Consider the following 27,368-nt stretch of genomic DNA (forward strand, 5'->3'; position numbering starts at 1 on the left):
TTCCATAAGACTCCCTGCCCTCCACCCTGAAGTTTGGCTGTGAGTCAGCATCTGCTATGATCCCCACTGAGTGGAGTCTTTCGGAGGACCTCTATGGTGGGCTCCCTTCCTGTTCCTTCTCTTCAACTCCTTTAGGGTCTATTCTATTTGCCCTCCTGAATGACAATTAAGTATTCTCCTAGAGTCCTCCTTGTTATTTAGCTTCTTTCCGTCTGTGTACTGTAGTGTGGTTATCCTGTATTGTGTGACTTATATCCACTTGTGAGTATATACCATGTGTGTCTTTCTGAGTCTGGGTTACCTTGCTCAGGATGATAATTTCTAGTTCCATCCATTTGCCTGCACATTTCAAGATTTCTTTGTTTTTAATTAGCTAAAAATTCTTAATGGATCTATGGATTAGAACAAGGGGTACAAGTCTGAAGACACAGCATTAGAAAGCACCATAGCCACACACTAGGAAATACTAAGCTTGAAAGAAAAACATAGTAGAGGTTGAACTACGTCAGAGCAAAGGGACAAAAGATAAACTATAAAACGTGTGTGTGAGATCACCTTGACATCACTAACACCGAGCCAGCCCAGAGGAAAGCCAGCGAGTGACTTAGTTTCATCACAAATACCAAAGAAAGTGTTAATAAATTGAATCCAGTAGCATCAAAGCTCACGTGTTAGCACAGCACATTGACCAAGAGTGCTGTATGTTTTTCCCTAATGTAAGCTCTACATTCGGCACAGCCACAAGAAGGACAGTTTTCAATGTCTTGTGGTGATTCTGAGAGCGAGGAAAGCTAGCCACACCAGAGAGAGCCTTTGTATTTAAAATAGCTTAAGAGCACACAGGCTGGCCAATGAAGACAATGTAGCCTCATCAAGAACGTGGGGAGTTTTTCTTGTAACCTTGGAGTGGAGAAGGCAATTCTACCTCAATACAGTCCTTTACAAAAGCTTTTTCTGATAAACTCAAACATGTAAAATTCAAATTCCTAGTTCACGACAGAAAACCAACAGACAATTGAAAACCTAGAGGAAGTATTGCCACAAAGGATTAATTTCCTTAGTTATAGCTACATGGATTCTGAGAAATGCATCAAAAACCTAGTAGAAAACCATGCAGAGAATATGAACAGACAAAACAAAAAAAAAAATCAAACATAAAATGTAATGTATGAAAAATGTTTACCATCCCTAGGCTAAGAGAATGCAAATTAAATTCCCAGTAAGATGAGGCATCTGTGGAAGGAGCCAGATGTTTCTCATGAAATGCTGCCTGGAAAGGCTGCGAGAAACAGATGCTCTTGTATTTCTGGTGGGTATCTAGACTCATGAGACTCCGCACCACTCCTGTAGAGGGCACTTTGAGGTCTGTGGAAGTTAGAAATGCACATTTCCTTTGGCCTTGGATTTCCACGTTGGAGAGTCTATTGTATGAAAAGACTCTTATAAATGGGAAAAGATGCATGTGAGGAGAGATTTGAAGGCAGCATTGTTTTCATAGCAAAGGAGAGCACATCTTGCCTATTTTCCGTAATGAGCCATTGATTCACAAGTTGTGATATATCTAAACTAGAGAGTGATATGCAGACATAAAGTGGACAAAATACACTACTATAGTGACATGAATGGGTGCAACCAACTGCTTTTTGGTTGGATTCAAGGCCCCTTGCTCAGGAGGAAACTTATGCCTATAATATAATGTAAAATATTTATATGTAATATAGAACATAAAGTAAATATGGCCAATAACCTGTGTCTGAGACACTCATAAATCCTAGGGGTGGACACACTACTGTTATTTTGGTAAATGAACAGAGTGTCAAACTGCCCTCTCAATGGTCATCGCTACAACCACAGATTAGTGCAGATCTCAGTCCTCATCAGAGAGGCATCAGTGTGCAGATGATGACAGTTAATGCAGAGACTCATGACTGATCAAAGCTCAGAAAACATGGGGTGGTGGAACCCTCATGTACCCCTGAGATAGCCACATTGTACCCACTTCCTTCAAAGAGTCAGGGAACAGTACATAACGGGGGCAGTAAAGGAGGGGAGGTGTAAAGCAGTGTCTTCTGGACTCAGGACTTCGGTATTCACGGACTCACAGCTGCGAGTTGCCTACAGAAGCCTGTACTAGATCAGTCCAGCCAAGGGTTCAGCACAGATGGAGGAGGAGAAGATGGCTCCCACCCCTGCGGAGTAGCCACTGACAGTTGATGGCAGGTAGTGGAAAGAGAGTCGGCTCTCATCAGGGCTGTGGCCCTTGATAGGAGATGTGAGGAGAAATCCGGAAGGAGCTAGAAGAAGGGGGAGGTGAATATGATCAAAATGCATTGTATGCTTGTATGAAATTCTTAAAGGATAAATTAAAGTGTAAACTAGTATCTTACTCTTCTATATCCATGACAAAACAGCATGAACTAGGCAACTTCTGAAAGAAAACATGTAATCTGGGACACATAGTTCCAGAGGGCTGCAGTCCATGGGGGTAGGAGTGGGGGGGGGGGATGGAAACAAGGCCGCAGGCAGGTATGGTGTTGGAGCAATGGCTAAAAGCTTACATCTCAACTATAAGCACAAGGGGGGGGGGGGAGAGAGAGAGAGAGAGAGAGAGAGAGAGAGAGAGAGAGAGAGAGAGAGAGAGAATGTCTAACTATGCTATGGGCTTTGGAAGCTTCAACACCCTCCTACACACACCCAGTAGCACACTTCCTCCAATAAAGCCACACCTCCTGATTCTTTCCAAACAGTTCTACCAACTGGGGACCAAGCACTCAAATCTATGAACCCATGAGGACAATTCTCACGCAAACAACCACAGCCAGTCAAACTGGTTGTCAAAATATTCTGAATCAAGGCTTGAACAGTATTCAATCTGAACATTCCGTGTGTGCCTATGTAAGCCAGGTTTTTACATATTACTGCAGTGTTCCTAACTGTAAGAAACTGGAAATAATTAAAATGTTACATCTGAATATAAAATACTGTATCTTATATATGAAAATAGTAAAATATTAAATAATATGGTGGTTCTATGTGTATACACACGAATGATTTTTGAAACATAATGTTTTTATAAATATCCAAAGTTTGAGATAATGGCTCATACCTATTATCCCAACACCTGGAAGGTTGAGACGGGAGGATTGCCTCAAGTTTGAGTACAACTTGGGCTACACAATAAAACTTTGTCTCAAAAGTAAGTAAATGTCAATGTATAATGTTCATGTCAAGTGGTAAGATTTTCATGTACTTGTATAAGTGATAAAAATATAAACAGATGGACAAATGAGAAGATATCTGTCTTTTGTGGGGGGCACTGCCTCTAGTGAATGTAGGAAAAAAATGATGCCTTCAACTGTGTGTATAATTTTAGACCCTTTAGAAATGTCAGGGCAGCTGAGTGTAGTAATGCATGCCGGTAATCCTGCCCAGTAAAATCACATAAGGTAGATTATTCTCAGTATGCAGTGAATTTGAAGCAAGCCTGGGCTACATGAGGCTCTATCTCAAACAAGGAAAAACAGTTTTTTTTAAAAAATTAGGGCCAACGTTTTAATATTGCATCCGAGTGGCGGGCGTGTGGGCTGCCCCATAACTCCTAGTGTCTTCAGCAAGAGGAGACCTTCCAGGTATAGAAGCTCTTGTGCTGGACCTACACAGCCCCGTGGTTTGGATCATATGACCTATGTCACCTCCCTTATTGTGAAGCTGCTCCCAGCTTTCCTTCCCTTAACTTTCTAGGGTGGAGCTATTGATTTCAGGGAGCTTGCTCTAACAGGCCAGAGTTAGGCCTGCCCAGGCTCCACCCACATCTGCAGCTGAGGCCAGGTCTTGACTCTTCATCCTCCACATGCCCCACTGTTTTAAAGTGAGTCTTCTGAGCATCCTGGGCTGTGGCTGACATGGATTGTTTTAGACACAGAAGCCATTCTCATTCACATTTCCAGAGTCCCTCAACATCCGAGGCTGAGGCTAGCGCAGCGCAGAGTGACACACTTCCTCTCCATCCCCACCCCCGCACTCCCCACCCGCGGTTATGGTGCACTGACAGTTGGAAACCTAAACATTTGGCTCTTCTGTCTTGGTTCGACCTAAATGAGTAGTTTTGATCTGAGTTTAACTACCAACTCTCCTCTTTGTTCCTAAAGGATAAAGAAACTAGCATCACATGTTTTGCTGTATTGTTTGTCATCAGGGTAAACAGAGGTCCCAAGGTTAGGATCTGAGCCATGCAGAGCATGTGAGCAGGGTTCTCAACCTGTGGGTCACGACCCCCTTCCAATCTATAGATTTTTTCAGAGGAGCCACTTAAGACCATCAGAAACACAGATATTTGCATTACAAATCATAACAGCAACAAAATTACATTTATTAAGTTCCTCACCACAACATGAGGAATGGTGTGAAAGGGTCGCAGCATTGGGAAGGGTAAGAGCCACTGTCATACAGGTAACTCACACAAAGACCCCATGGAGAGGATGCATGCTGAGTGAAAGGGCTGGGGTTGAAATCATTTCAAGAGAAACATGTTTCTGAAATCCTGATGGCAGTAGTGAAAAGGTGAGCTTATGCAAATACATCTGAGTTTTGACTTAGAAAAATGTGCAGGGTGGAATGACGCTGTGGTGGTATTTTAAAATTAGAAAAAGTATGACTACACCTTTTTTGAACAGCTACAATCTTTATAATAAACTTCCCAGGATTGCTAGGAATATTCGTGGGCTTGTTCTTGACACACTGAATTACCTCTTGCCTCAATAGGCGCTCCGCCTGGTTTCTAGTGATGTTCTTATGGTACCATCTGGAAGAGGAAGAGAGAACACATTTTTAACTTTGTTATTTTTTTTTCAGGCCCCTCAAATAACTACTCTAATTCCTTCACTTTAAGGTTTTTTACTTTAGAATTTAGTTTAGAAGGCTGTGGCTTAAATTCAGATAAATAACAATGTTCTGTTATGTTGCCAATTTATCAAGCTCAATATATTTTTTTCTCATTTCAAGCCAATATGTAGTAGTTCACTCTACCATACCTTATGTCACCCTTCTGGCCCACACAGTACTTATATGTAATTTTGTATAATTCCATGAAAGATACAAAGTTAAGAAGTTAAGATCTGGGGGATAGAAGGAAGGGGGTGTTGTCAGAAACTCCACAAGGAGACCATCAAGGCATGTGAATCTGGACCCAGGGGGGCCCTGCACAAACTGATGCACCAACCAAGGACATCACAAGTAGAGGACCAAGACCCCCTGTTCAGATGTAGCCGATGGACAGCTCATTCTCCAGACAGGGATGGGGGCACAGATCGGGGGTGGGGGTTGCCTCTGACATGAGCTCTGGTTTCCGAGATTTGGTCACTGCCTTCTGTTCTACAAATAAACTAAAATATAGCCATGTCCATATCCCCTCCCCCCAGGAAGTTCCTGCTCTCATACTTTTAGAAGTGTCAGGTCTCTTTCCAAATCGACATTCACCCTGACTTACCTAACTATCCTCAGACATCTCCCTCCCCCATATGGTTAGTACTCAACAGCCAACCAACGATCCTGACCCAAAGGCTCTCTCTTGCCTTCTCTCACCACACAGTCTCCCCTTACTCACTAAGCTACATTGGGACTTTTTTTAAAATCTTATATTAGCAAGCTCACTTGTATCTTCAGTCCCTCAGTTTTCTCTACATTCGGTGTATCATTAGGTGACCAGGCTATCAGAGCTAACACCCAGTAAACATAGTTAAAGTAGATTGTAAGTAACATGTAGTTTGATATGATGTGACCATGCTTAAGCAGTAAACACATAGTGTACAGAAAAAAAGGATGGCCGAACAAAGAAGACAGAAAGATAGAGAAATTTTCGACTGCAAAGCAAGATATTTACAAAGAACTTCAAACGTATTGGAATGTTACCAAAAATACTTCTTTGTGGAGAGAGGAAAGAAGAAGACAGCAGTGATCATGGACTGAGGGCTACGGATGGGCCAGGGGTGCTACCTGAAACCCCTCGAGTAATAGGATTGAGTCTTTTGGTATATGGGCTTCCGGTGGTAAGAAACTGACTCAAAATCTGGATGGCCAGCTATATCCAAACCACTAATGTCATCAAACCGGAAAAACAAACAAACAAACAAACAAAAAAACCAAAAACAGTAGAAAAGAAGAACCACAGAAAACGTGTGATAATGACAATAGATTTTAGATGAAGTAATTGGCCAAGCTGGGGGTGTGGGGAGAATGATAGTGAACATCAGTTGGGACTCTTCTATGAATGCTATAGTACTGGAGAATTTTCAAGATGGGTCTGAGATCTCTTACACAAAGAAGAAATCCCTTCTGAAGAAAGGAGGCAGTATTAAAGACACAGGGAACTAAGATGGAGAGGTCACCACTGGTTAGGTTGTAAAAAATTGCATGTTAAAAAAAAATAGTGATGAGAGTTCACTAAAATCAGTTGAATATGTAAAAGGCCAAAACAGTAAAATGTTACTCAGAAGGAGAAGAGGTTCATATAAGCTGCATTCTCAAATAATATCTTCCACTTGCTATCATGTTGGCGTTTAGTATTTTACATTTGCATTTTACATTTATTACAGTGATAAGTAACAAAGGTGAATGTGTTCGTTTTATTTAAATGTTAATTAAAAATTCACCCATCTGGAACTATCATAAGCATGACTTCAAAGTAGTTACCAAAGAGACGGGTAGAAGTTTGTGACAAGTCTGGGTCTTTTGGGGAACATTTTCCTGTCTGAGTAATGACGAGGTGCAATGAGTGTGAACTGAGTTCGGGACCACAGAGTTTCAGAATTTCATCCCTTTAAATTGTATGCTAAAAGTTAGTGGCTTTTATAAAACCAGGTAAGGCCATGGCTTAGTTTCATTTCCTGTGACTGAGCTAAGACACCCTGACACAATCACGGAACGGTCTAGCTTGGCTCAGAGTCCCAGGTTACAGTCCGTTGTGTTGAGTAAGTTTCTGCTTGCTTCCTCCACGCTCTTGCTTGTTTTCAGAACTGCTTGGGATTTTTAATAAAAATCACTTTACTGTAATGAATTTACAAACGAAAGCCCCATGCAACTAGATTTGTTAGGTTGGCCGTTCTATTGTTTGTTGTCAACTTGACTACATCTGGAATTAACTAAAACCCCAAAATGGCCGGGCACATTTGTGAGGGATTTATTTTTTTCTTAACTAAATCTTTTGATGTGGGAAGACCCACTTATAATCCAGATCTTTGCGACGGGAAGATATATACCTTTAGTCCAGATCTTTTGAGGTGAAAAGACCCACTTTTAATCTGGGCCCTACCTTCTGCTGTCAGGGTATATAAAGGACATGGAGGAAGGAAGCTCTTGCTCTTGGTCTGTCTGCCCTCGCTCTTACTAGCTGGTCCGTTTCTTCACTGGCATTAGAATTTACTTCTTCAAGAAGATTCCAGTGTAAACTGAAGACCAGCTGAGACACCCAGTTTCACAGTCTGAACAGCTACTAGCTTCTTGGGCCGTCCATTGGTAGACAGTTATTGCTAGATTAGCTGGGCCACACCTTGTAATAACTCCCCTTCATATAACCTATATGAGATCCATTCCGTAAGTTCGGTTCCAGCAAAGAATCTTGACTAACACCCCACTCAAACAGTTGCCTGGTCCTGGACATGCCAAGGGAACGGGTGTCAGCCACAATGGGTGGGTCTTCCCACTCAGTTAACGAGATCCAAGAAGTCCCCTATGGATGTGCCCACAGGCCAACCTGATTTAGTCAACCCTTCACTGAGACTCTCTTTTCACATGGTCACAGACTGCATCAAGTTGACAATTAAAGCTATCAAAGACTGTATCTCCCACATCTAGGCACTAATACCAAATAGTGTGAAATAAGAGCTGAACATTTAAAAAGGAACCCAGCATATGAAGCTGCAGTTGAGTAGAAACAGCCTGTGTGTATCACATAAGGCCTTGAGCTTCACACGTACACCCCTTAACGTTCTGATGACCAGACTGCATGGCTTTGGGGTAGTGTGGCCAGAAACTCCTCTTAGATTTCTAATAAGTGGCACTATTGTGACTATTGTCCTCTTTGTTTTCTTATCCAAAAACCCCATTACATCTGAAAAGATGACCGTGTAGCTCTGAAAATATCAAGGATTCAGGAGAGAGAGGAGAGAGAGGAGAGAGAGGAGAGAGAGAGAGAGAGAGAGAGAGAGAGAGAGAGAGAGAGAGAGAGAGAGAGAGAGAGAGAGAATATGAGGGAGATCAATAATTTCAAGTCCCAGGTAAAGTTTGAACTACCAATATGTTTAGTATTTTTAAGTGTTTATAATTTTAAGATGATATAGTATATTCTGTTTTTGCTGATTTCAAATGCATAACTAATTTTAAGCTTGTAATTTGAAGTAAAAGAGAATTTAATTACCTTGTAAACATTTGTACAGTTAGGAGGACTTAACTTCCCACATCATTTAAACATTTGACTTTCCAGCATCATTTAAATTTATTTAAATTCATAAATAATGTATCAAGATTGCCATGTTGAGCTCAAAAGCTTACTGAAAACTGAGTTAGAACAACTGACCGCTGATAATTTCAGTGTGTGTTTAAAAACCAAAGCAGCCATCTGTCTTTCTATAGCCCAGCATTCCTCTGAGACACCGGAAGTCTGCTGTTGCCTTTCATGTTGCCTCCTACCACCTTAAGAGCTCATGTCATGTTCCTATAGAAGTCTCCTCTAATCCAGCTCTTCTGTCTCCACCAATCATTTCCCCCTGTTTTTTCCTGGGATGTCCTGCACTACTCCTTTAGAATTATAATCAGCACTATACCTTAGGATAATATATTTGTTTTTTTTTTAATATAGGATTGGTTATTGTCTGTTTCCTCCATTAATGAAAGCCCATTAAGGCTGGAGAGGCTGTGTGTGTTCTAAATTGTATCCCTGGGTGTCAAAGCAATTAATATCAGGTGCATCCCCAGGGTACACTAAATGGCCTTGAACACATAAAGGGGATTCAGGTACTGAAGTAACTAAAATATGCTGGACATCTTTAAAACTAGGCAGGGTGGGCTAAACTGTAAAGGACTTTCCCGTTATCATCACTGTTCACAAGAAGTAGCAATGATCGCTAGACTGTAGTGAGTGTTTACTATGTACTGTGTGAGGTAGATGCCCCACTTATTGGAGCATTTAGAGGAAGCAGGCAGTGCTTTCCAGAAACAAAGCACTATAGTTCTGACACTTTAATTTGGACTCCACTGCTCCTGCACTCAGTACCTCCACCTATGGCTGTTTTTTTGTAGTCGTCACGAAGTGTATGGCACATACTAAGTGACCAATAAGCTCTAGCAACTAATTATGGTAACTATTACACTCGTATTTTAATGCACCTGTTTAAAGAGAAATAAGATAAAATTTAGTGAGTCATAAAATGTGAATCATTAAAAAGCATAATTTTAAAATTCATGTAAAATGGAGCCCAGAGAAACGAAATGGAAACTCTAACACCACTGAAAGAAATGAAAGTAACACAGCTACAGTGACCGGCCATTCAGTAACCACCAGTCTCTTGGGCACTGTCACACATGTCTCCCTTGATCTACTGGAAAATTATGGAAAATGTCCTACTTTTTTTCTACTTATTATGGGGTGGTTTTCATCCACAGTCTCCTCTAGGTATGACCATTGTTACTAAAAGAAAAGAGTGATAGTTATTGCATAAATTTGATAAGCATACTTAAGGTTCTTTCAAACACTACCATTAGCCTATCTCTTATGTTTAGCTATTTCTAAAATGTGTCAAAACAAGAAATGACATCTAACAACAGGCTGGCGCAGACAGTTGGATTTACAATCTGTCATTTTGAAAAAAATAAATGTTCCGTGTAGGATGTGGAGTACAACACGTGTATCAGTGTTTCTAAGGCATGGCCAGACCAAACAAAGTGAATTCAAGATTAAGAAGATTTTCAGAAGCAGCTGCGGGAAGAATCAGAGGTCTCTTTATTGCCAAGGCTATGAAATGTGTTACTTTCTTTTTCTTTTACAAACTTGAAAACTGTCTATATTTCAAAGTTCCCAGCAGGTTCCTATTTTCCAAAAGTTAATCATAGTGCAGAGATAGGGGGACTTACTCATATGTTTCTAAGTTGGTGAGTCTGTTTTCTGTCACATAGTTGCTTGGGATTAAGCCTTCATTCCTACAACACACACACACAAAAAAAACTCAAGATGGGAGACAGGTTTGCAACATTACCATGACAACAATTACTTAAATACCAAAGATGTAGGGGGAAATCAAAAGCATTTTACTCAGTAAACTGTTAAAAGAATAAAAATGTTTTTCCTTTTCAATGCCACACAAATCTCTATACAGCAAATATCAAGATCCTGACGTATAAATTAACTATTTTAAGAGATTATATGACTATTTTCTTTTCCCTTGTTGATGTAATCTCACCATGTAGTCCACCCAAGCTGACCTCAGATTCCAGGTTGCTCTGTGTCACCTAAAGAATGCTAAGGTTTCAGGAAGGTGCCACCATGCCCAGCTCCAGTATGTGGCTGCATATCAAAGCCCATGCCAGGCTGCAGGCTCCCTCAGTGTCACAAGTACCATTATCAGTTTCAAGGTCCACACTAACATCCTAGCTCTTCTCACTTCCCCAGGCTCTTCCCTCCTTCCAAATAGCTATTGGCTTGTTCTTTTTATAATGCCTAGGTTTTTCACACCCTACAATCTATCTATCTATCTATCTATCTATCTATCTATCTATCTATCTATCTACTTATACCTACTTATCTATCATCTATCTGCCTATCACCTATCTACTTACCCTTGCATACTATCTTGCCCTCTCTTACTATGCTGTATTCCCTATTTCTTGCTGTCTCGCTTTCTCTACTACTCTCTCCCACTTCCCTGGGCCTAGCCGTCTCCAGTCTGCGGCCCATGCTCAGTAGGCTTCCTTTCCTCTCTGCTCTGCCTACAGTAAACAACCTATCCATACCATGGAGCAGTCCCGCATATAAATCAGACATGAAAAGTAATAGGCCCAGTACCTCAGCAGTTTCTACTTTTAGCTTAGGCACTATGACATCAACTAATTGTTCTAAGTCCCCCTCGGTAGATTCCCATCTTAGGACTGGGGCAGAATCTCTCGACTCTGCGTGTTCCTCGGGCCTGCTAGTCTAGCTAACTGTTTTGCTCCAGGGCTTTTCTTTCTTGGCCTCTCTCTAGTGCTGGGGTTATGGGAGGCAGCAGGAACCACTGGACTTTTACATGTGGTCTAGAGATCCAAGCTCTGGTCCCCACTTTGTGAGACAAGCACGTATGGACTGAGGCATCTCCCCTGTCCTTATTATTCCTATCTATAAGCAAAGGCTCAGGCACAATCCCTAGGACACACACGGTCGAGTGGTAGCAAGGGGGCCAGGGGGAGGCAGGTGTATCTGGTGTCCGGAGTCTGCCTGGAGTCACTGTGTTCTGATGTTCTCTTATAGATAGGGATGTAGAGACAGTTCTATTTCCTGCCGAGGGAGGAGCTGCGAGCATGGGGACAATGAGCCACTATGCCAGGTCCTTTCTTATGTTCTGACATCTTCAGGCATTGGGAAGAGAAGACATTGATAAGGAATCAGCCGTCATCTTACCCCAGATGGTCTCTGGCCTTCCACCAGTGAGGGTCACACCTCTCCAATATAATATACTCCTCTGCTCTCTTCAGTGCCAAGTTACAGGGCTCCAGAGGCAGGAAGTCATACAGAGCCTTGACCTGGATCTTCTCTTCAGCAAGCTCGGAGACCGGGAGGGGAGGCAGCGGCTTGCGTTTTGAGGGTTGCACCCTGCCTCTGTTAGACTGGAAAAACCAAGAGGTCTCTCATTGCTTTACTGCTTTAGTGATTTGGTTTTTTTTTTTTTAAATTGAAAGTACAGGACATGGCCATCTGCCTCCATCTCACTTCCACTGCCCAGCTCCAATAGGCAGAAGGCAGGGACAAATGCTGCAAAGGGCTGATGGCAACACAGCATTGAGGGCCGAGAATACACTTGTCATTTTGTGATTTTTTTTTTTAAATGGCAAGTTCTCTTGGTGTTTCACCTGCTGTGATTCTTATGAGACTTATTCTGAAACAGTTTCGTTTGGTAGTGATTCTTCACTTTTGAGAAGAGAACCTCACCCCCTCTTCCCTTCACTGCGCTATAAGCGTCTATCTGGGTGCTCTCTGCGTCCCAAGCTCCTGTCCTTCCCAACACTCAGCTCAAGATGGTGAGAGCCACAGTGTACGCCCCCTCCCACCAGTCACTGTCTTGTTTCAAACTCTATAAAGTCTAGCGGAGTAGGTCAGCTTAACTGGATTTTCCCTTTGTTTTTTCTAGAACACATATTGAGCACTTACTGTATACCCGTTGTGACTTTAGTTTTGGGGCGCGGCCACAAGCAGGACGTGCCTAGAGAGCCTGCCTGTGTGGGGGCTCCCTGTGAGAACGGTACTCACTTGGTTCTTGTTCATCAGTTTGGAGAACCATGGCCTTTGATGCTGGGAATATTTTTCCGAAAGTTCTTCATTTTTGCTCAGGCTTTTCTGTGTTCTCGCTTGCCTAACATAGAAAAGCAGTAGTATTACAAACAATTGTTCATAACACGTTCTTTTAGAGATAACGCAATCTGGGTATCTTTTCTTTCAACAAAATTGAAATCTTCATGTCTCTTTTTTGTTTGTTTGTTTCTGTCCCACCCCCAGCCCCCACACCAAGACAAGGTTTCTCTATGTGTAGTTGTGGCTGTCCTAAAACTTGCTTTGTAAACCATGCTAGCCTTGGAGCACAGAGATACGCCTGCCTCTGCCTCCCAAGTGCTAGCAACACGCCCAGCAAAATCCTCTTAGTTCCAACTCCTTCAGCAAATTAAGTAGAACTCTGAGGACTTTGTTTTCTATATACAGAATCAGAGAGGCTAAGTGAATGCAGAGTTGTTTTGAAATAAAGTTGCAAGACTATGTCATATACACAGAGTCTGGTACTTACGCGGGTGCTAAAATTATAGTCTATCCAACAGCCACTTACTCTGAGTCAGGCAGAATAAAAAATTCACCCAGTTATACATGCACAGGGTGAGTGATGAAGAACACAAGTGCGCACCCCACCTCCCCCATTTCATATGATGGCCTCAGATGAAGCAAAGCAATCTCTCTAAGCCTCCGTCCTTCTTGCCTATAAAGTGAGAATTATAAGGAAAAGCAGCGTGGAAGGTTTTGAGAGGCATGCGACTGAGTAAGTGCAAACCCCAAAGCACAGTGCTTATCAAATGACCACTGACATGATGTCTTGATTTAATTCTTACACGGTCACGTACCAAAATGCAAGACCCACAAGGTGAGGCTTACAGAATTAAGACAGGACTCTTACGCTTCAGCGGAAAAAAATTACCAAGTGAAACAAAGACATATAAAACAAACAAACCAATTACAAGGGAAGAACCATGCTGAATTCTGTGGGAACATGGAGAGGAAATAGATTGTATGCCAGAGGGTGGATGAAGGATCATAGCACCCCTACAATTTGACTTGTGTCAGTGGGGACAAAATGGGGGGAAACTTCCCAGACACACAGCAACAGACACAGACGGGAGACTTAACAGACAGTCAAGAATCTACATTCAGCCATTTCCAAGAAATTGCCCTCAAATGAGACTCACCTCTTCTGCACTGAGAAGCAACAGCAGCAGCAGAGGACAGACTGGAAGGTAGCATCCGAAGAGGAGATCATTGTCACCGTTAGGAAGCCACGAGTCCATGACAGTGCGTGGACAAAGCTGACTGTGATCCCAATAAGATCGGGCAACCATGCGTGGTCAGAGGCGTGGGAGCACCGAGGCCATCTTCCGTAGTGGAAGACAAAAAGCTGTTACCAAGAAAAAAAATAGTTACTGGCACCTTGGCCAGTGTGGTTTCCCTTCTCAGGCTCTTCTCTCTGGCCTGGTTTCTGCGTTTCCTTTGTCTGTAAGTGAGAAATGTCCAGTAGACTCTGCTTTTGTCATGGCTAGTGCTGGCCGTCAGTGTAGGATGGTCTCCAGAAACAGTGTTCTCCAAGGAAATCTATTAGCAGGGATTTTAAATTAGGTCCATCATAGTTTCTTTATTATTATTATTATTTTTAAAAAGCAATGAAAAGTAAGCTTTCAACTTCACTACAGACAACTGATAACCTTTATCTGACCTGAAGTCAGCTCACCAATCTCCCAGCCATATTTTTTTCCTAGTTCCTGGTTAACAAGCCGTCTTGTTTGCCTTTACCCATAAGCCCATGTTGGTAATGGCTCAGATCACCTCTTTCCCTAAGTGAGCCAATTAACAACCTCCCTGCAGTCTTGGGAGGCCTTTCTTTCAATATTGATTTCCAAGCTGCTTCTGAGTGAGACTCTTACTGGGTGGCTGGTTAGTTTGTATATGTGCCAGCTGGCAATACTCACCTATCTGTAAATGAGGCTAGATCCTTTACCGCTTTCCTCAGCTCACAGAGAACTAACTGCGAACCCAACGGTGGGGGCTGAGGGATAATAGGTGAGTGTGTCTCCTCATGATAGAGTTTTCTTAATCTTCTGGGGTGGTGGGGGTAGGCTTCCATAATGCCACTTGCACATAATAATACATACAAAACACCCACAAGCTCAGTTGCGCAGTTCACTGAGGCAGGTAACACCAGGCTCATAAGAGGTGTATTAGGTTCATAATCAAGACTCTAGTCCTGGGGCTGAAGGTATAGCTCAGCAGGTAAGAGCACTGGTTGCTCTTCCAGAGGCCAGGGTTAAATTCCCACATCATCTGGAACTCCAGTCCCCCTTTTCAGACCTCATGGGCAGCAGACACAAACATGGTATGTGTATATGTAGACACAATACCCAGATACATAAATACAATTACTTAAAAATTAAATGATAGAGGTTTATTTTAAAAAGTAACCCAGTCTTGCTCTTTTCTCAGCTGCTGCCAAAGTTCTCAAGAAACTAAGGTGATGTTGGAGTGCGGCCCTCGCTCTATCCAGTAACCGGCATGGGTCTGCTGGTCCACGCCACAGCCTCAGTCTGAGCTCACCTTGCTGCTTCTTGCCTGGTGAGAAGTAAGCATCACAGAGGATACAACCACTGCCTTCATTAGAGCAGCTGATGTCAGAATTGAGCCCTTTGGGCCTAGCTTGTTTGCAACGGCCTTCTCCAGTGTCTGTCATATGCAACATTGGGGCTGTGGGCCTCTCTAGTGTCACATGCAGCATTGGGGCTGTGGGCCTCTCCAGTGTCACATGCAGTGTTGGAGCTGTGGGCCTTTCCAGTGTCACATGCAGTGTTAGGTCTGTGGGCCTTTCCAGTGTCACATGCAGTGTTAGGTCTGTGGGTCTTCCCAGTGTCACATGCAGTGTTAGGTCTGTGGACCTCTCCAGTGTCACATGCAGTGTTAGGTCTGTGGGCCCTTCCAGTGTCACATGCAGTGTTAGGTCTGTGGGCCTCTCCAGTGTCACATGCAGTGTTAGGTCTGTGGGCCTTTCCAGTGTCACATGCAGTGTTAGGTCTGTGGGCCTGCTGCCCCCTCTACTGCTGCTGCCCCAGTGAGGAGGAAACAGTGGAAACCATGAATGAAGAACATAATGGTGAAGTGGTCTTTGGTCTTTGGTCTTTTTGGCGAAGTGATTTTTGAAATCTATTCAATAAAAAGCTGGACTCAGTAAAGACATGACTGTGGAATCCAGTCCTTGTTCTCAGCAAGCCGTGGGCTACTTTTCAGATAAAAGGTTATCAGCAGTCAGAGTCCAGAAATAATTCCAAATTCCTAGATTTCCCAAAAGCTCTGTGTAGACAGCTGTCCCCAGGCTACCACCAATGACAATTTGAGGAGGGGTTAACCAAGCCATTTCTCCAATGAACAAGATTGTCCCTGTTTCTCTAACAACGTAACGAAATGAATCTTAGTTCTGACTTTGAATCTGCCTTCTATCATCACTGTGATAGCAGCCACTACCCTAGGCAGGAAAAAGCATTTTAGAAGAGCTGTTTTTTCTGGGTGTGGTAGCTCATGTCTTTAATTGCTGTATTCAGGAGGCAGAGACAGGTGGTTCTCTGAGTTTAAGGCCAACCTGATGTACAGAGCAAATTTCAGGTCATAATGAGACTATACACACACACACACACACACACACACACACACACACACACATGAATATTTAAAAAAGATTGTGTGTGTGTGTGTGTGTGTGTGTGTGTGTGTGCTCATACACACATTATGGGTGCTGGGAACTTAGCTCTGGTCCTGTGAGAGAACATCAGGTGCTCTCAATTACTGAGCTCTCTTTCCAGTCCCATAAAAGAGCTACTTAGAAAGGTTTTAACTGCAAAACTACAGGTAGGGGTATGGGAACCACAGAGATATGCAAGGTGCTCTCCCTCATGTCCTGAAGTCCAAAGGGGCTGTGAGGATGAGGGGAAGATCTCACTTAACAGCAGCTTTGGTCTGAAGTTAAGGGATATAGACGGCTGCGCGCATCCTCCCCACACGTGCCACCAGCTTTCCTCAGTGTCATCCAACCAGAAATCAGAAGGCTTAGAACCATGTTGGTCTAACACTCCCAGATTTCCCCACACCCTTACCATGCATGCCCTGGTAGAATGTAGGCTGAGAGGAATTAAACAGAGGGGGAGAGAGAGAGAGAGAGAGAGAGAGAGAGAGAGAGAGAGAGAGAGAGAGAGAGAGAGGGAGGGGGGAGGGAGGAGGGAGGGAGGGAGAAGGGGGGAGGGAGGGAGGGAGGGAGGGAGGAAGGGAGGGAGATCACTGAGCCATTTTGGAAGCTGGGCTACCATGTTTAACTCGTTCCAAACCTACATTCATGTAACAGTTCTGCATTTCTCTGATGTAGACTCAGCCACTGCACAGTCCCTGAACCTCTGACACGTTGGGTGTAGAATTACAGACTCTGGTTTCCACCCTGTCCAGTCCCTGACAGATGGCCCTAAGCCCCTGTTGCTTCCATGACCCACTCTGATTTAGTTACTTTCTCTTTTCTTTTCCTGCAGCTGAGATGCATCTGTAGGCTTAAAAATAAAATTGATTCCTGATTCCTAAAATCTTGACTATATCATGTTACTGCGTTTTCATATTCCAGCTGCTTCTGTCAATTTTCATCGTCTTTGTATATGTCTGTGTGAGCAAACTGCCAAAGACAGACAGACAGACAGACAGACAGATCACTTCCCAGAGAGAGGTTACATTAGCCATCCTGAACTCTATCAGCTTTGGAGAAATGGGTCCAGTTGACGTTCTGGCCCACTTGCTGCACTGTGGTTGCAGAGGTTCATTAGATCTGTGTCTGTTCGGTCCAGGTTATACGGAGAACCAAGTACAAGTTACACAAGTAAGTGAAACAGGTCAACACAGGACAGACTGTGGCAAAGTGCCATGCCCACGCTCATGTAGAGGTATTCAAATTTAATCACCATTCTCTCCTTCTTACTGGACCATTTCTATCAGTACAAATACACTGTTCTTTCAGCCACTGTTAACAGAACAGATGGCTCCATAGTCCGATTTCTTTGGCCAGTTTTACTGTTATGGCCAAATCCAGAAATGAATGGCCTCCACTTGTTGCTCTGGTTGCTCTCCTTCTGCGTTCTCTTTCTTCTCAAAAACTGCTCTTGTTAGGGTCACCAGTGTCCCACACACTGTGAAATCTGGTGGTCAGTTTCAAGCCCTCTTCTCATGTGACCCGTGCAGCATTTGCCAATATATTCTATTAGGCTCCTTCTCATTTTTTGACTGTTTCCTCGTCTACCTCCTTGGCGTCTTAATTTCCAATAGCCTCCAAAGACTTTGATCTTTTCTTTGTCTTGTTCCCTCCTTTGTTTATTCCATTTCCTGCTGTGGCTTAAAACACTGGTCATCAGCTCATTGCACATGGATATACACATCTAGTTCATTTCTAATGAACTCCAGCTGAACACACCCGAACACATTCTCACGTTCCTCACTTGGACGCTTAGTAGTCACCTCAACTGGCTGTTGAGATTAAAGCTGAACTCTTAGTCTTCCTCCCTGCCCAGCTTTCTCTACCCACCCTTCTCCATCTTGTCAAAAACAAGTCTCTATTCCTGATGACTCAGGCCAATGACTTTGCCGCCATCTTTGACTCACCGCTTTCTTTCACACCCACACCAACCTGTCAGGAAAGCTCATCAACTATGCCTTGAAAAATTGTGTTTGGGGACACATAGCTGTAATCCCAGCACTTGGGAGGTTGAAGCAGGAGGATTGCTGTGAGTTCAAAGCCAACTCAAGCGACATAGTGAACACAATGCAAGCCAGGGCTATGCAGGAAGACCCTGACTTGATGTGTGTGTGTGTGTGTGTGTGTGTGTGTGTGTGTGTGTGTATGTGTGTGTTTGTGTGTGAGTGTGAATGTGTATATGTGTGTGAATGTGTGTGTTTGTGAGTGTGAAAAAGGGAGGACTTTCCAGACATATAACATGAGTCAAGGAAGACATGATTGCTCTACTGACTTATAGCAAAAAGATGATGCTTGACAACTAATTAAGAGCTTCATGTGGAAGTAATGAACAAAAGTAATAAAACCTATCTTCTAGAAAAGGCTATTCCCAACTTCTACCAACATGCCCCTTATCATATACCTGGCAACATGGACCCAAAGATACCGCTACACTATACACTCGCCTGTGCTAGCTGACTCACTCGGTGCTCTCACATTGACAGGTTCTACTATTGTATGATGTGGAGGCTAATCTTCATGGTCAACTTGACTGGGATTATAACACCATGGAGACTGGTGAAGTCAACTTTAGGAGTGTCTCTGAAGATGTTTCTAGAGAGGAGTAACTAGAGATTTAAGACTTACACTGAATGCAGGCGGCGCTATCCCGTAGGTTAAGGACCCAGGCAGAATACGTGGAGAATAGGGGGAAACTCAGCCAATCATCATCATTACTCCTTCCTTCTACTTCCTGTTTGGCCATGAAGTACAGTGTTTCTCCTCTACAGGCTCCTACTACCAAGATCTGCCCAAGCACGTGAGTACAAGCAACCAGGACTGAATGAACCCTTTAAACTGTGAGCCAAGATGATTTTTTCCTCCTTTAAGTCACATAGATCAGGTCACAGCAAAGCAAAAGTAATCAACATATATGGAGAAAACAGAACCAGCCTCAGCATTGCAGACAAACTGAGTAATAAAAGATATGGTACTTTGTTCAATCATATAGCATCTGAGCCAGAACTTAAGACCAGAGAGCATCCTTAGCATCCAGGAGCATAACATTAAAACATTAAGACAGCAAATGAGAAGTGCCCAATGCAGCAGAGTTGCTTTCTCAGTTTCTGCTACCAGTTCCCTCAGAATTCAGTCAGCTGGTATTCACTGTGTTCTCACCAGACAGACTTAAGGTAAACACCGAGCAGATGTGGTCTCCTCTGAAGACAGATGGAAGGAGAGGGCTGAAGAAGTCGATGGAGTCTGAAACACCCCTTACCACCCTCCCCCCCACCCCACCCCACCCCTGCAGTGAAGTTCATGCTCTTTAATCCTAAAAACCTGAGTTCAGTTCTTGGAATGGATTCTAAAAAGTGCCATGGCACACATATGTGCCCACACATACATCATACAAACAAAAGAAAGATTTGGTTTTAAGTGTGAAAACAAGTATATAAGTACATTTTAAAACTTACAGCTCTGAAAAAGAATCCGCGGTGTCTGCCTGCAGGCAGGACTATGTGAAAGTAGGACAAGACTGTCCCCAATTCACTGAGCCTCAATTCTCAGCTGCCCGCCACCATATTGGGGAAACCCAACAGCCCTTCTCCTGGCTTTACCTTTGCTCTCTTCTGTAGCCTGCAATTTGGGAGAAAGGCTTTTCAGAAATACTTATTCTTCCTGATGCAGCAGCCAAGGCAACTGCCCTTACATGGAGGTACAGCCTGCCTTGCTGTGGGTTCTGTGGGTAGGAAACAGTTCTGGTTTATTTCTCCGAAGACCAAACACATTTGTGAGAGAAGAAGCCAACCTCTGCCTATTCACAGAACAGCCCCTTCCATTGCCACCAACACAAGCAGACATCTGCCACCTCGTGTGCCCTGGCTCAGCATGAGTACCCAAAGAGCTAGGCGTATTTATTAAATGTTAACGCACTGGACCAAAATTTGCCCCGACACAGATGCCATCGATTATTAGAAAGCATTTTCTGCTCATGGTATCCAGGTCTCTGTGGAGAGTAAGCGAAGTGGTGAGCTCCCTTCCACACACATTCTTGATTGCAGAAGTCAGTCGGCACCCTTTGGCAAACAAACAACAAGCACACAAAACCCAAAAACCTGTGGAGGGAAAGCTCCTGCCCTTGTAGAAAATCCTCAAGTTAGACAGGAATTCATGGATAGCCAGGGCCTCTGCCAAGAGGCTGTTTGCTTGCTGGGAGGTCCTGTGGGAAGGACACTCAGAACTGAGTATTTTCACAGAAACCCAGTTTTCTCTCCCAGGCTTATGTCTGTACTGCTCTTGCCACCCAGCAAAGACCCTCAGTGGTGTGCCATTGGCAAATGGGCATCACATCCAGAATTAACCTTTGCAGTCTTCCCACATTAGACTGTCTTTCCTGGCTAGGTGGTACCTGAAGCTATTGTTTACCTGTGATCAGTCAGCCGGGTGTGGTGGCCCACGTCTTTAATCCCAGCACTCGGGAGGCAGAGGCAGGCAGGTTGATGTGAGTTCGAGGCCAGCCTGGTCTACAAAGTGAGTCCAGGACAGCCAAGGCTACACAGAGAAACCCTGTCTCAAAAAAACAAACAAACAAACAAACAACAAAAAAAAAAAACCAAACCATACCTGTGATCAGCCCTCCTCTTATCTGGGATGGGTGCCTGAGGTGACCCAGGAGGGTCACCTACAACGGAGTTCTGATTGTGAACAGGCTTCCATTAAGGAGCTGGGGACGTGGGGGGTAGAAAGCATGGCTTCCCAAAGCAGTCCCTATGATCACCTCTGGGCAGGCAAACCTGTGGGGATGAAAAGCCTCTGGCTGGGCTGCCTGGAAAGCAGTTGCTGTGTTCTCGGCTTCTGAGATTTACCAGCAATGTCTTGGTTTAGCTGTTGGCGTAGGCAGTGTCATGTTTCTTCTGGACGCGTGCCTCTGATGAGACCCTACAGAGTGTGAGCATCATAGAAACTGGCAGGTGGCTGGTGATTTTTTTTCCCTTAAAAACAGGCTTAAAAGTCACTCAGTTTCAAGAACTCCCCTGAGCCAAAAAATACTGCGAAGACTGTCTTTTAGAGAGCTCCTTGGAAGAAAACCGCACAACCCTGGGGCCTGGGATGAGCAGAAAGGATTTTTTTTTTTTTGAGACAGTGTCTTCTTATATAGCTCTGGCTGTCCTAGAACTCACAGGTTAGCTTTGAACTCACAGAGCTCTGCCTGCCTCTGCCTCTTGGGTGCAGGGATTAGAGATGTGTGTCGGAATGGATACTCTTAAGCTCACTAAGAGCTAGGCACTGCCTCTCCCCAACCCCCCTTGCCACCAAGAGAAAAGCCAAACTTCTTTCTCTGCCACAAAAGCTCACCACTAGATCCATGTCTTAAGGCCTTTTGAGACAGACACTTTTGTAAAATTTTTATATATACATTTATATTATTACACATGTAAAAATAAACTATGTACAGCAAGAAGAACCACAAAAAAGTCAGGAATTATATCAATGTTACATTCATAGTGTTTTGGCTATTTGTATTTGGCAGCCTTGAAGAAAACATCTTTCCTATCTTGGTGAGTCTAAAATTCTGAATGTAGGTCAATATCGTATTTCATTTCTATCAACTTAAAACATCTATCTAGGCTGGGCGTGGTGACGCACGCCTTTAATCCCAGCACTTGGGAGGCAGAGGCTGGTGGATCGCTGTGAGTTCGAGACCAGCCTGGTCGACAAAGCGAGTCCAGGACAGCCAAGGCTACAAAGAGAGACCCTGACTCAACATGCCCCCCACTCTCCTCCCCCTGCCCAAACCCCATCTATCTAGACCTAAAAACATCTTAACTCCTAAACAACTAAGCTTAATTTTAAAACTAAATTATCTGGTACTCAACTCCATCAGAGACTTGAGAAGGAATAAAATCAATTACCTGAGTAAACAGGAAGTGCAAGTTAGTAGCTTCCAAAGTGAAAAAAATGACAGAGACAATTTGCTGCCTGAGAAGTCACCCAGCACTGTCAATAATATTGGATCTTCATCTTCAGCCTTCTGGCCCAATATATCTGACAGACATATTTGTGAGGCAGGAACTATCGAGGACTTGCTTACCCTGTCTTGGCAGAATTTGGCCATCAACTCTACCTGCATCCAAGCTTGCCCATTTTGAGGCAGAATTTTGTCCTTGGGCAAAATGTCATTTTGCCCAGTGGCTGGTTTGCCACATTTGAAGCCATCTCCATAAGGAGGTTCTTTGATGCTCATCATCTTCTTTGAGGTAGGCTGGGTGTTACCAGGAGTTAACCTGTCTTATTTTCAATGAATCTTTAAAATAATATAAACATCTTTAAATGCCATATTCTGTAGATCTCTGAGGTTTTTGAAGACCTTATCTAACTATTTTTACCTTATCTATCTATAGAATCATATCTATCTGTTAAACCTAGGATGTATATTCTTGTGGTAAAAATAGACTAGTAATTGACATGACCATGATTTGATCAACTAACCATTAACTTGTATAACTTACTTATCCTAGGGAGGCTCAGTACTGATGGCATTTCTGTAGTTTCCTGGGTGTCAAACCAATAACACCCCAATGGACAATGAAAAGGTGGGTTGGGGAAGAGAAGGATAGGTCAAGGTTTTCATGTGAGTGTTTACCTAAGTTTAAGAAGTTATTCTTTATTCTAAGTTTGAGCCCTTTATACATTTAGGGTGTTGATTTTATCATATGTGTATGCCTACATACCCTTTCTTTGTTTGTTTGCTCATTTACTGAGTTGATCTCCCTAAGTAGGCCAGGATGGTCTTGAACTCCAGACTCTCCAATCTTTGCCTCCCAAAATGCTGGATAGCAGGTTTATGCTACCATATTCAGTACCTTTCTAAGAAATAATGGTCACCTGAGACACCACTTTTTCTAAATATATTGGTCAAGAAGGTAATAACTCTGTAACAGACCCAGACCACTTTGTTTTCTTTTGTTTTGTATTAGAGACTGTGAATTTTGGGCGAATAGTTTTGTTGGGGGATTCCTCGGCAGGAGAAAAGAAGAAACAGATCTGGGAATAGATACGTTTGGGTAGGTGGTAAGAATGGTTCTTGGCCTGTCCTGAGCTGAGGTTTTGTGCTGTTGGGAAAGGACTCTAAGGAATTCTCTAGAAGCCTGAGAACCCGGATCTGGATGGAGCATGAGGAGACATTCCAGGCAGCAGAGGTGCTGTGAGGGAAGAGCTGTGAGTCTCCCACAGGAGGACAGCACATGTGTTTCCCATCTGTGGTCAGCATCTCTCTCTACCCCTGAAAGAAATTCCTAGAAGCACGTGCTCTAGGGATTCTTACCACTGAGCTACACACACACACACACACACACACACACACACACACACACACACACACACACACACACACACCCCTTGGTTGGGTTGTTGTTTTGAGACAAAACCTGGTGTAGGCTACCTTGGCCTGGAATATGTTTGACTGCCATCAAACATAAGATCTTCTCGACCCTCCATGCCTGGGTGTGCCCAGCTGTGTTTGCAGAAATGCTGACTCCTTCCTGGTAATGAGCCCCTGTGAGCTGGAGTCTGCAGTCACCTTCCACACACCCCACACCTCAAGGTCCTGTTTCTTAGAACTGTGCTGTCTGTGGGCCCACAGTTCACAGGCTCACAGATCTCACTTGTTTTCTGGCTAGCTTGTGAAGTGACGCAATGCCAGAGTGAGCCACAGAGCATTTGGGCCCTGGGACCACAAGCTGAGCTAGCTGCCTCTGGGTGGGCAGAGAGGGCAGATGAGACTGGCCGGGGGGCCTCGGAGGAGGAGCTGCCGGCTCTGCAAATCCGCATGCAGGAAACCTCACAGAGGTAGATACAAACTGGCCACAATTAACATTTTTATACACGATAATTACAGGGGAAACAAGACGTTATTCCAAGACAAAAGGAAACACACACACACACACACACACACACACACACACACACACACACACACACACGTTCAGGCCTGTTTTCACACTGAGTCTGTGGGTGCGAAAGAGCGTGGACTTCAGCAGAAACAACAGTAACAGAAGCAACCCCTTTCCTTTTTGATCTGTGACATTCCCTGTCCTTGACAGGACAAACATTTTCTATTCTTCAGAACAAACTTTGCTGGGACCTAATCACTTTTATGACCGCTTTGTGTCTGTGGGCCAGTGTGTAAGGGGTCGGTATTGGCTCACAGCGTGCAAGACCAAGTTCACACCACAAAGGAGATTTATGTGCCCCAGAGACAGAGGAGAAGGAAAAGGGAACAAGGGAAAAGAAAAAGGGATATTTATCCCAGAAGGCAAAGGGCTACCTCTGGCTAGAGAGGAGACAGGCATGGCTCACAGGTGGATGGTTTATAAAATTGAAATAGGAAACCCCGTGTTAAGATGAAGTGTCTCATTTTTAATTGTGCGTGATAATTAGCTGAGCCAAAGGGCCTTCAATACTTTGACAGCTGGACCTTGGGAGTCAGCCTCAGGAGGTGGAAGTGGCCAAATAAGGGAATGGACCTTGGTGACCAGCTTCAGGAGTGTGAGCTAACGGTTATCAGCCAGGCAGGGGGAATGGGGAGAAGGGTACGGCCTGCCAGAGCCATGTTTGTCATGCCTGTGCTAGCCGAGTCCCTTGAAGTTCTTCTCAAGCAGCTCAGCAGGATCCCTGGAGCACAGTCTCTCTGAGTCAATCAAACCAGCCTGGCCTGGAGCTAGAGAACCACCCTCAAGTTCGCTCGCAGCCATTGGCAGGTGGGCACTGAACCCGGAAACCTGCATACCCCAGGCACACATCTGTCCAACTGAGACTTAAGAAATATACATATTAAAACATATGTATATAAAGTTTTTCTTTCTACTTTGTAACTTGGGAACAATAAAAGACAGAAACAATAGATGCAAATCGTTCAAGAAGAAGTAAGAGGTAAACATTTCTAATCCTCAGCCACTGCACCAGGCTCTTGGCATCTAAGTAAAAGTCTGAGCGGAGTTTGGTCTCATGGCATCTTAGCTGCTAAGGACACTGGCAATTCCCACCACACTTTACAAATGTGACCTCGCTGAAGTAGCGTCCTTGGACCCTGTTCAGAACGTGCCATCATCATTCTTTTATGACCAAAATCCCATCCTCCATAACTACCCCCTCTTCCCTACCAGCAGCCTGTGACTCCCGGTTGCCATAGCAGCCCTAGGAACAGTCAGTGTGTTTGGTCCACCACTGGAAAATACAAATAAGCATCCTTAAGTTTAATACACCCAGAGCACACCTGGTGTTGCCGTGTATATGCTAAACACTCATTATTTCATGCAGAAGAAAAATAGAGCGTTGGTTATCCCTGGCTTACGGCAGAAGGAAACAGGTGACTCTTGCCAACTACCAGACACTGGATGCTACAGGGAAATTGCATTAAAATCATCCCCCTCCCGGCTAAGGGAAATGACTGTCAGAGACCTCACAGATAATAACCAGACTCCCGCTTCATCCCTAGACAGCCTAGACTTTGGCTCAGCCCCTACAGCTACTTGCTTTACATGTAGCCAAGCCCTTCCTGTTATAACGCGTGGCCCTGCCCTGGTTCTGCCCTCAGGAGAATCAGTGAAGGCCTTTAATGTTCTGTGACTGCCCAGCATTGCTCTACCCTGGGGTAGGCAGGGACACATGACAATTCTTTGTATCTTCTTCTGCCTCCATCTGCTTGGTCTATTTCTGATAAGAGGAAGCCTTTTGGTTTAGTTGTTTTGTTTTGTTTTAGTCTTAGTGAATCAAGACTGCAAACCATATTCAAGAAGGCACAACTAAAATAGCATTTGTTTCTGTAGATCCTACCAATGTGGGTTCTAATAAAGGTGCTGTGGCTTGAAAGAGACAGTAAAACTCACAATCAGATTTTCCTAAGGCCAGCCAAAAATCAAAATTCTAGCCTGGTTAGAATGACTGAGTTCTGCCAGTGCTTGATTCCACAGGCATCTAAGACGAAGATCAGAGATGATCTTTTCCTTTCATTTTTAAAGCTATCTACATAACAAGCCTCTCTGGGTCTTAAATTGTGGAGTGGTTGAGAAAATTGTGCTGAAGTCTTTCAAAGCAACAATCAAATTAACCTGAGGATGCACATGCCGTTCTTGCCTGTTATTTCTTTATGATATCTATGGGAAAGGGCAGAAAGGGAGTGTCCATGCCGCAGACCTGTACATACAACCAAGTTGCCAATGCTGACACGTCAAAGCTAAGGCAACACACAAGAGTTTGGTCTCCTGGCCTTCAACTCTTTATTATTCTAGAAACAAAACATCACATCACACCGACTGCACTTCCACACATGCAAGTACACTATATTTTTTTGTTATTGTCATTGGTATGCTCAATTCTCAAACGTATAATTTAGCAGGAGACAGTGGCTAGTTAAGTAAACCGCAAAATCCTGTCACTACATCTGAAGAAATGATCAAGACTTCACATATTCCCTGTTTTAGCAAAAACCACACCTAGCGTTCGAGAATAGGCCGCACACCCATAAGCAGAACCTGACATTAAGTCGCAAAGCCTGTGTTACTTACAAGAGGACAGAGACATGGCTGCCCTGTCGCTGGGTGTACACAGAAGCCTTGGTTCTCCAGCTGTGCTCAGTGCACAGCAACACATCTTTCAACTGAGAGCATAGGTGGCCCGTGACGTTTCTCACAGGCAGAGCTTACCCCACCTAATTTCCTGTTCTGAAAACCTCAGAAAAGTGTTTGAATGACTACCCGGTAGCCTATATAAGAAAGTTCAGAGCACCGTATCCAGCCGGATTTGAGGTGCTTGTCAGCACTTCCTCATGCCTACATGAGTGGGTGTGTCTAGAAAACATTTTGAAGAAATCACAGAATTTTGGTAAAAGGAATCTTTAAAAATGATCAGGTCAAACTGTCCTCTCTGTGCAGGGACTGGAGGAGACAAAGGATTTTATTTGTCCAGGGGTTTACAGTGATACAGGGAAAACTGAATTCTAAGGTTACGAATATCTGACCTTGAATGTTTGGTCCTCTGACTCAAGATTGACTCTGAAGAACTAATTTGGGTTTAGAGGAAAATCTAATGATCCATTTAAAAGGCTGACTGAAGCTGACTGTGGTGGTGAAAGCC

At 43.8% G+C, this 27,368-nt stretch overlaps 1 protein-coding gene across 7 annotated transcripts in view; it reads right to left on the bottom strand.

Annotated features, from left to right (window-relative positions):
- The window catches only part of TXK (TXK tyrosine kinase), a 51,174-nt gene extending 24,226 nt beyond the window's left edge, over positions 1 to 26,948 (bottom strand). The window contains exons 1-6 of one of the 7 annotated variants that reach the window (XM_084759852.1): positions 26,801 to 26,948; positions 13,687 to 14,086; positions 12,488 to 12,590; positions 11,642 to 11,847; positions 10,123 to 10,188; positions 4,747 to 4,801 (exon numbers count right to left, since the gene is read on the bottom strand). In XM_084759852.1, coding sequence (XP_084615978.1) covers positions 4,747 to 4,801; positions 10,123 to 10,188; positions 11,642 to 11,847; positions 12,488 to 12,590; positions 13,687 to 13,757 — 501 coding nt within the window. In that variant the 5' untranslated portion in view covers positions 13,758 to 14,086; positions 26,801 to 26,948. The other 6 variants (XM_084759853.1, XM_084759855.1, XM_084759851.1 and 3 more) reach the window with 6 other exon arrangements.
- Positions 26,949 to 27,368: the final 420 nt, after the last annotated feature.

Source organism: Acomys minous (assembly GCF_964271855.1).
Source record: "Acomys minous genome assembly, chromosome: 15".
NCBI lineage: Eukaryota > Metazoa > Chordata > Mammalia > Rodentia > Muridae > Acomys > Acomys minous.